The sequence below is a fragment of the Alligator sinensis genome, unplaced genomic scaffold (genome assembly GCF_000455745.1).
Source record: "Alligator sinensis unplaced genomic scaffold, ASM45574v1 scaffold957_1, whole genome shotgun sequence".
NCBI classification, from domain to species: Eukaryota; Metazoa; Chordata; order Crocodylia; family Alligatoridae; genus Alligator; species Alligator sinensis.
The window spans coordinates 1,659,471-1,669,921 of NW_005842039.1; the positions used below are offsets into that span (position 1 = coordinate 1,659,471).

The 10,451-nt window shown below is 43.2% G+C and overlaps 1 protein-coding gene across 1 annotated transcript; it reads left to right on the forward strand.

The window, feature by feature from the left end:
• Positions 1–9,177, forward strand: STMP1 (short transmembrane mitochondrial protein 1; the record flags this gene model as incomplete). Its single annotated transcript, XM_025202843.1, has 3 exons — positions 1–294; positions 4,873–4,926; positions 8,770–9,177. Coding segments are annotated over 3 exons (429 nt in total), but the record flags the coding sequence as incomplete, so codon positions are not given.
• Positions 9,178–10,451: the final 1,274 nt, after the last annotated feature.

Here is a 10,451-nt window from a genome sequence, read left to right on the forward strand (position 1 = left end):
GGCGGAGGCGTCTCGTGGCTTGCTCCGGGAAAGGCCGCTGGGGAGGTGCGCCCTGGTGCTCCAGCAGCCCCGGGGCCCGGGGAGAAGCGCTGCCCAGGGCTGTGTCTGCAGGATCTCACGGAGGCAGGACGGCTAAATGCAGCTTACTCTGACTCACTCCAGTGTCATCTTACATTTTTCCATCCTCTAAAGATAGCCCTTGTGGGAGGAATTGCTTCGGGACTCGGCAGCCTGGCCATTGCCACTGTCCCCACTGCCAGCAGCTGCATCCTGGTTCCTGTAAACAGTCACTTGGTTTGTTACCTCCCTCGTCACTCCACACCCTCCCCCCGGCCCCCATGTAATTTAAAAATGGGGAAGTTTTAGTTCCACAACTACGTGTGTAGCTGTAATGTGTCAGCAGTGACCTGTCAATAGGGTTAACAGCTACAAATGTTTGCACTGAAGAGAAACTATTTTTACATAGTATCAGTTCATAGACACTCAGGCTGGAAGGGACCCGGGAGGATCATCAAGTCCAGCGCCCTGCCCCAGGGGCAGGAAGTCAGCAGGGATCATAGGATCCCAGTAAGATAAGCATCCAAGTGTGTCTTGAAGGCGTTCAAAGTAGGTGCTTGAACTGCCTCCGGCGGCAGTCTATTCCAGACCTTGGGGGCTTGGACAGAAAAGAGGTTCTTCCTTATGTCCAGCCTGAAATGGTTGCAGAGGAGTTTGTGACCATTTGATCTTGTCATCCCTTGGGGGCACTCTGGTGAACAGACGTTCCCCCAGAACTGAGAGTATGGTTTTTAATATTCTCAGCTTTGGTTCAAATAAGTTCAAATAATACAGTGCATGCGGGGGGGAGGCTGGGATACATACATGTATGTGTGTGTGTGTGTGTGTGTGTGTGTGTATACGTGTGTATACATTATATATACATATATATGTGTGTGTGTATCTATTCATACATATGTATAAATAGATGTGTATATATATATTAGAGGTGCACCGATACATCGGTCGGATATCAGGTTGGTACTGATATAAAGAACATTGGCTGTATTGGAAATCAGCCCGGTGCGACCGATAATTTGGCCAATAAATGCTCGTGTGTGCGCGCAGTCACGGTGCAGCACTCAGGCAGTGAGGAACAGATTTCATGCAGCTGGTAAGTCTATTGTGGTGGAAGGGGAGCGGGGAGGGGAGGGAAGGGTCATGGGCAGGGGAAGATCAGTGCCCCCCTTGGTAAGGAGGGGGCAGGGGCAGGCACTGCCCAGCTAAGGTGGGGCAGGGTGCGGGATGGAGCCGTGGCTCCTCGGGGGGGATGTGGGCATCTCCCACTACTGCTTGCACCCCGGGGGGGGTGTCCCTGGGTGTGCACGGGGCAGGGTGGGCGGGCTTCAGATGTGGGCAGGGGCTACAGAGGGGGCTACAGCCACCCCAGATTTCACCATAGTCCTGCTCCCAGTGCCACTGCATGCCCAGCTCAGCCCCGGTTCAATGCTCCACCTCCACCCACATGCTGGGAAGAGCCAGGGCTGCACCAGGTGCATGGCGGCAGCAGAGCTGGGAGTGAGGCTATGGCAAAATTTGGAATGGCTGCAGCCCCTTCTGTAGCCCCTGCCCGGAGCCCAGCCCCCGCCAAGAAGAGCCTGGCACAGCCCTGGCTCCAGCCCTCAGCTGCAGCATGTCTACTCCACACCATGCAGATCCAGGGGGCACACCCCTCCTCCCATGCCCTCCCAGGGTGCAAGCAGCAGCGGGAGCCATCCCCCCCCCCCCCCCCTCCCCGGAGCTGCGGCTCTATCCTACACCCCACCCTGGCTGGGCATCACCTGCCCCTGCCCTCTCCCTCACTGCGGGGAGCATTGATCTGCCCCCCCAACACCACTTCCCTCCCCTCTCCCCGTCCAACACAACAGATTTACCAGCTGTACACAGCTGTATCACAAATTGGCTGTCAGTATTGGCCCCAAAAATCTCTGTCGGTGCACCCCTAATACGTACACACATATACACCCACATATATACGTAAGTATATCTCTATCTCTGCAGGCAGTATATTATTGGGACTTATTTGAACCCAGGCTGAGAATATTAAAAGCCAGTCTCTCAGTGACAAACAGGTAAATAGAAGGTGGAAAAAAGACATACATGAAATTAGAGTGCCTCTGTCTCCTGGGTTTTTTAAATTTTTCTTTGGGATTGGTTGGCTACTCAAAATCTGGAATCTATTTAACGTCAGTCACTCTTGAATTGTGTTTTTATAAAGTAAATAAGGCTAAAAAACACTCTTGTGTTTTTATAAAGTAAATAAGGCCTTTTATCTTGTCGTGCTCCAAAACAAGATTTCAGAGTAATTATGAAAGCATGTATATTTCTTCCAAATGAACCCCTTGTATCTCTTTGTTCCAGGAAGGACATCGGGTAATAGCCCTCCCCAGTAGGTTAAGCAGCTTTAAAAGTCTTGATGTTTCTGAACTCAGGGGCTGCCTGAAGCTTGTGTATTACAAATGCTTGATAATAATCACTTTTTAATTAACTTTCTGATTAGTGTTTGAAATATGATGAAGGGGCGGAGGGTGAGGAGAAAGGAAGGGCACATTAATTCTGGGTTCCTTCCTCCTTATTGTGGGTAGAAAGAGCATCTGTCTCTCTCCTTTCCTTGCCCCTCCCTGCCCCCTTAAGACTGGAGCAGGGAGATAAAGGGATAATCTCACAAATTTTTACACTGTTTTTTGTTGTCTTTCAGAATTAAGGAAGTGTCTGTTGTTTACATTTTAAATGTGTCTTAAAATACTGGTTACAGTTGAAGTCCCTCAGACTTTACTTAGTCCCTATTTTCTTTAATTAACATGCAAATTTGTATTGCCCATTTTTTTCAGCTGTTGAAAAGTCTAGATAAGACAAAACTGCCTTTGCATGTAATATTGAGCTATGACTTAAGATAATGACATGTTTTGTTCATGCTTATGGGTTTCACAGAGATATTAAGATCTCTGCAGTGCAAAATGAAGCCTACAATATAGTCAGCCATTTCTTGGCAGTCCCATCTTTGGAATCCAAGTAAGGTGCAAACAAATCAGGATTGAAGGTGTTTTTAACCCTTTCTAGGTGAAGAAAATGAGAGGATCCTCTTAATAAAATGATTTGGGGTAGGATAAGCTGAAAGATTCTTACACCGACTAGTAACGTAAAATGCTCTTCGCACCACAGGGAGAGAGTGCAAGAGAGAGTTCTCAAATGAGAGTCTGTTTGCCTTCTGGTAAGTTCATGGACACTGCCAAAAGGAAAGTTCCTTTTCTAAATTTCCTTTCAATTTTGAAAGGAATCTTAAATCCAGTTTATCTCTGTACAGCATACATTAATATCCCATACAAAAATCTTCACTGAGTTTCATTTTCTTTCCAGTTTACACTACCAGCATAATCTAGAACTCTTCCAGAAACCACATTAAAAACACACTATAGGTTTTTTTTCTCCCTCTCTCTCTCGATCTAGGAGAAACCCCCCAAACCCTGAGTTCTAAAAATGATAAATAAAATGACTACCATACTTCAAATTCATACATTTAGTTAATCATAATGTCAACATATGAGAGTATTAATAAACAAGTAGTTTTCATTAGTGACAATAGCTTACTAACAAGAACATGCTTTTTACTAGTGTCTGGTGTATGGTTTACACTTCTGGAAGAGTGAGCTATATTTTATTCTACCTTGGGCATGTCTACACATCACCATGCTTTAGTACTTCCTTTTGGAAGTACTAAAGCACAGCAGAATACGGGAGGTTATTGCACCATATGTGCAGCGCACAGATTTTGCCGCTACATTGGTGTAGCAGCATGCTATACTGGGGGAGTGCATTGCTATGGCAGTGTAGCTGGTGATCACGTGTAGACCTTCATGATCGCTACATCGCCATAGCACACCTGCAGCATAGCCATCACCATGATGCTATCGGGCAATGTGCAGGTGCACCTCTTGTGTATTAAATATAATTTCCAGTTAAATTTCATTGCAATATCATAGCTGTTGATTGTTTGTTTTGGTTTTTTTGTTAAGGGAGTAGGCTAGACTTGTAGTATTGATGGCTAGAAACATCTTATTGTGATTTTGTGCACTGAAGAAGAATAAAATAGAATTTAATGATGGAGAATAAAGGTCTGTTTTAATTGGGGCTGCCGGATGCTTAGTATTATTGATAAAATCTGATTGTATATTTCTGGTGCTCATCTTTCCTCCCAGAGGTACTGTGAAACCTGAGATTTTCCTCGGCCAGAAACAGCAGCATGTCAGGACCTATACATTTGTTTTCCTAATGACACTTCATAGAATAAGTAGTTGAATTCTCTTATAGTTGGCTCTTGGTATCATGGCCTACCTGTGTGTTCTCTGCAAAGCAGTGTTAACTAAAGACAAGCCTGGAAGAGAGTGTTTGGAGGGGTACAGGTTTGGTAGCTGTTTGTTTGCACTCTTCTCACAATCTTAACACCAGTGTTCCTATGGCTACTATATCACTATATGCATAACCTCCAGTAGGTAGGTTCCTCTTCCTTCTTCCACCAGCATCGTTATTGTTTGTATTGCTATCTGGGAACTTCATTTGTGGATCAAAATCCCATTGTACTGGGCAGTGTACAAATAAAAAATGAGAAATATTCCACAGGTTAAGATGGAACTACGATTTTAATAGGTACGCAAGGCATTCATTACAAAATATAGTGAGAAACTTTGAAGACGTGCCATGTTATGGAACCTATGAAATGGGACAAATTTCAAATTTTTCATGGAATGTCTTTTTTCCTGTCTTTTAGCCACCTCTGCTGATAAGTATCCAGGGACTCTGAAGGAGAAATGTTTAAACTCTTTGTCTGTCTCTTTTTAGCTTGGTTTTGCTCTTGGCAATGTCGTTGGGATGTATCTGGCTCAGAACTATGATGTAAGTATTATTTTTGTTACAGTAATTCTTAGGGGTCTCAGCTGAGATAAAGGCTCTGTTGTGTTTCTATAATAACCACAGATATCAAGACAAAAATCACTGCCTTCAAAAGGAGCTTATAATTAAATAGACAAGACAGTGGAAGGCAAAACAGGAACAGAAAAGTGAAATATCTTTCCCAAAGCCATAAAACTGGTCTATAAAACTATCTTAAAGCCTAAGTCTCATAATGGGTCAAGGAACTGGGAGTAAGCCATGCTAACCACCAAACAGTCCTATTTGTTTGTGTATAAACATTTCTAGATGCCCTGTGCTAATGTTGAAAGTGAAACAGTTTGTACCCTCCCAGGCCAAGTACAGACAGTCAAGCCTGAGGCTGAATCAGTTAAATCTATGCTGCATAGACTGATCCTATAAGTAAGTGAACAACCATTCACTTTCAATTCCAGAAATGTAGCCACATGCCTGTAGTGGCCAAGGCTGGAAGCCAGGGAGTGCTGGAGCATGCCTCCCTGCTTGGCTGGAACAGACAGCTTAGGCCAAGGCTAGCCTGCCCACCTTGCAAGGGTGGGGGGAAGAGGGGCTTGCAGGGGAGGTGCAAAGCATCATGGGATGCTTGGGGACTGTGACTTAATTTGAATATGGAAGGGGATCTGGGACAGAAGTTCAATAAACTTATTTAACCTAAATCAGTTACTTCTGATACTGCATGCATCCAGGTCTATCTTAAACCGGTTTTGGCCACTTTAAAAGCGGTTGATGTGCACTGAACTTCTGTTGTGTTACAGATTTGAACCAGTTTACCGATCACTTATACGTAGCTTATGTGTAAGTCTATGTGTAACTTATGTCCCTAGCTCCAACACTTTTCTGGACAGCTGTACGTCTTTAGGTAAACCTGACATCTTCCTTTTCTGCTTGGCTTTGGGGAGTCAATCCAAGGCTTCTATTTTCAATAAAACTTTGTTTGGTTGGTTTTTTTACATTTTTTTTTCCTGTGGAATAACTTGCAAGTATACATCTACTACCCACCTTCTTACAGGTTTGCAGATTAAGTAGTTCTAAAACTAAGAAGATATCAATCATACTTTTCAGATTCTCCCCTCTCTCCCTCCTCTTCTCCCCCGCCTCTTTAATTTTAAAGTAAACTTACTAGCAGTAGTGAAAAATTAGGGGTTTAAAACTATTCTGATTTCTTCTTCACCTGTTTATACCCTGTTTACCCAATTGTTTACCCAATTTTTTATTTATATCAAACAGTGCATTCCTTTGGTTAATCTCTTTATTTTCTTGTCTCGTATATTAGCAAAGCCTGTTAGTGTTTGCTGCATTGGGGTTGTTTCTTTCCTGGCTTGTCCTCTGCTCCCATGACTTATTTTAAGAGGCCATGTAAATGTGGTTCCTAACTTTTTTTTAAAACTAAAACTATCTTATTTTCTTGAAGCTTAAAGTTTGGAACAATTGCTACTTCAGGTATAATGCAAGCATGAAGCAGTGTTTTTCCTGTAGTACTAATGGTGTTTCACCACAAGAGGGCAACATTTACTTTTGAAAAAGAAGAAATTCACCCCTGGTGATGTAACTCGTTTGCTATCATGAGCCTGGAATTTAATATATTTATAAGCGTCCGAGTCATGCAGTCCTGTAGAAAATTAACTTGGGTGCGCTTCCTCCTACACTGCCCCCTACCCCCTCAAAAAAACCCCATAACTGTATGTAAGGGTTTGTGTTTTAAAAGATCTTTATACAGAAACATTATTTTATGAAAAGACCAAAGGGCCATGAGAACAGATTTGTCTGTGTATCTAATCCTCTTTGCAAGGTTTGTTACAGACCAAAGGGATTTTTCCACTGTGTAAATTTCATAAAACCAAAAACTTTATTATGTAAATATTCATACTTAGGCCCTAATCTTACCATCCCTAATGCAAGTGCTTCACTTTAAGCATGGTAGTATATAAAAAAAAGTTCTTCCATGTGTTAGAATATAGATTTCTCATTAGAAATGAGTGCTGAGATTCTTTTGCAGTTCTCCTGGTTATCTTGAAGGGCTGAGGATTATGAGAAAAAACACCCAATATTTCAAGAGTCCCAATAAAATCAAGGATTGGCAAAATGGCTTTAAATTTTATATATTTGTGTGTGTATGTATGTATATATATTCTAATATTATAAAAGCCTTAATCTGTCTGTCTCTTGGTCCGTAACACTTTATTCGCGCTCTGATTGGCATACAAACAGCCAATCAGCATGCAAATAAGCGTTGGGACAGGTGGCAACACAACACCATGATGGCCAGGGGATGGAGCAGGGGGCATACTGCTCCCTGGAGACAACAGCAAGGGACCAGAACAAAAGCAGGGGAGCAGAGCCATCTTGTGTTCCCCACCCCCTACGCTGCTCCCTGCAGGTGGTGATGATGGAGTTGTGGGGGGGGGGGGCCAGGCCCCGGGCAAGGCCACCGGAGCTAGCCTCGACCCCCACTTTGCTCCTTGCAGGTGAAATTTAACATTTTTGGGTATTGATATTTTTGGCTGGATCACTTTTTTTTTTTTTTTTTTTTTTTTTAACATAGGGTGTTTCTAATACCAAAGGGATTCCCACCCTCAAAATAAGCTTCATGGATTCATAGACATTAGGGCTGGAAGGGACCTCGGAAGATCATTGAGTCCAGCCCCCTGCCCAAAGGGCAGGAAGTCAACTGGGGTCATAGGATCCCAGCAAGATGAGCATCCAGTTTGCTCTTGAAGGTGTTCAATGTAGGCTCTTGAACCACCTCTGGTGGCAGGCTGTTCCAGACCTTGGGGGCTCGGACAGTAAAGAAATTCTTCCTTATGTCCAGCCTGAAACGGTCTTGCAGTTGTTCACCAGAACGCCCCAAGGGATGACAACTAGGTCGAATGGTCATAAACTAATGTTCCCCCAGATATCTTCTTTTAAAGATTAAAAATTTCTTTTACAATCTGAAACTTCAAGCTGAATATTGCAAGTGTCAGCTCCTACACAAAATGGACCAGAAGTAATTTTCTTTTTTTACAGATCTTTCTCTGGAGGCTTGAAAGTCTAATATGGTGATTCTCAACCAGGGTTTCCTTGGCAACCTGGGGTGCCTTGAGAGCCTTTCAAGGGTGCCATGGTGTGCCATGCACTGTTAGCACTGTTAGGTGTGCAAACATGATTCACAGCTTAGATAAACCCAGAGATTTCGAATAGAATTAAAATCATTCTGACCTTTTAGGGTCTTTCTGAGTTCTTAGCAACAGCATCATTGCATTTATTGTTGTTGTTGTTGAGGGTAAAAAATTAATTGAAAATTTTAATTGAAAATTAAAATCTAGCATTTTCTGAGGGGTGCTTTGAAGGTTGTGAACCACTGCCCTACTATTGTCTAACACTGATTTTCTGCTCTACAAAAAACAGAAGTTCTCAAAATACCAAGAGAATTTCTAATAAGAAAAATGTAGCTAAGTATTTAGTGCAGTGTATTCTTTGGCAGTTAGCTTTTTAGTTTTTCTTTTTCAATGCTTTTTCTATCCTGCCATTCCCAACAAAAATGACAATACTGTATTTGGCTTACCTGTCCTCCCATCCAAAATGACCTTTTTTGAAAATCCATCATCACCACCTGATGGATTGAACTGTTGAACATGAATGGAAGGTGCTGCTTGCTGCTCTCCTTCATGGGACTGAGTATAATTCCTGTATTGATGATGTACCAATGGAGCAAGTCCTGGAAACACTTTAAATAATTCTTAAGCTTTCTGGAATGTGTGCTTTTCCAGAGCCACAGCTGGTCATGCTAAATAGCTGATATGTCTAACTTTTTTTTTTTTTTTTTAAAAGATCCCTGACCTTGCAAAGAAACTTGAAGATATTAAAAGAGATGTGGAAGCTAAGAAGAAACCACCCAGTGACAAATCCTAAGCCAACAGTGTTGCCCGGATCTTCTTCATACGGTCTTTATGGACATTATTTCCCCTTCAGATGACAAATACTAGTTGGAAACATAGCTTTTGGGGGATTTCCTCCACTTCTGCTTTCTCAGAAGCTGGATATCCTGGATCTGTATGTGCAGAAAATTTGCTCTGGGACCTACCATCATGTGTTTCAGGAATTTTGATTCTCAGCTGATGAGTGACTGGAAAACACAGTTTGTATTTTTTTTTTTTCTGTTGTAGTTTCCTAATATTTTATATTCAGTTTTTTAATCTGTTAAACTGGAGATCAGTAAAAATTCTACAACTACCCCTACCTAGAATTTTAATTTCTTTCTTCAATATTTTAAGAATTTAAAAGAAACTTGTCAAATTAGCTTTTAAAGAATCCTTTTAATTTATTCTGAGTGAGAGTTCTTTACCATATAAACCTTTACAGTACTAGAAGCTGTTAAACAGTGAGCATTATCTGAAGTCCTGCAAAATTACTGGTCTGTTTAGTGCCTTTTTTTGTTTTCTATCTCTGAGATTTTTCTTTTGCCATGGCTTTGTACTTGCATAGTTGCTAACATTTTCATACAATGACAATATGATTGCATAAGGGATGTACAAGGCTGGTGTTTTCAAACTTTATTTTTCCCTTCATTATTTTATTTACCTTCTTTCTTTGCCTTTTTCTGTTTCGACCGTTTTCATCCACCTCTCCCTTATTCATTTTGGGCTCTCTTGTGGGGGGAAAGAGGGTGCAACAAATGCATCTTAGTCTTTTCCCATAAGTCTTGCTTCCCAGGACTTGGAACTCACTTTTGGAACTCTCCACTGGATTCTTTCTAGTCTGTTCACATCTTTCTGGACATGGACATATAACTCCTGGTAAGGATTCACCAGTGCCAAATAGAGCAGAAGAATTGCTTTCTTTGAATTTCCAAGTAACACTCCTACTAATACAACCCAGTATGCTATCCATTTCTCTCTCTTTTTTTTTTTCTCCCAACCCTCCTGTAACAGGGGGCCTCCTCAGGGCTGATCTCCATGGCCCACCCACCTGTTCTTGGGCCAATCGCCCGCCTTCTTGCCCGCCACGCCTTCATGTTAATTGATTCATTGATGGATGTCAATTAAGCGGGAGGCTGCCCATTTTGGTGCCCCGATGCCAGGGGGCGCTCTCTGTGGCTCCTTTCCTCCCCTACACCACAGCCCAAGCCTCGCAGATGGCGTCTTGATATTCGCATAATCACCGGCCCCTACTCTGGGCCCCAGAATCATCCTAACAGGACCCCTCCATGATCCCTCCAATCAGACAGCCTCTCCGCCTTCATTCAGGCTACTTAGCCCCCCAAAACTATTTTCCCCTCTCGGGTGTGGTCCCCCCAGGACCTCTGGCTACTAGCCCTGGCCCACCTCCAGGCCAGTCGGGACCCCAGGCCCCCGGCTCTTGGGCGTCCCTCGCGGTGGGCCCCTGGCCCTTTTGACCCTCCTGGTCCTGGTCCTGGCCCCAGCATGGGCCAGTCAGGGTACTCTCTCATTCGGGTCAGGTCTCTAGCCCCTCACTCTCTTCCAGGGTCTGCCCTCTGAGCCCCTCACCAACAC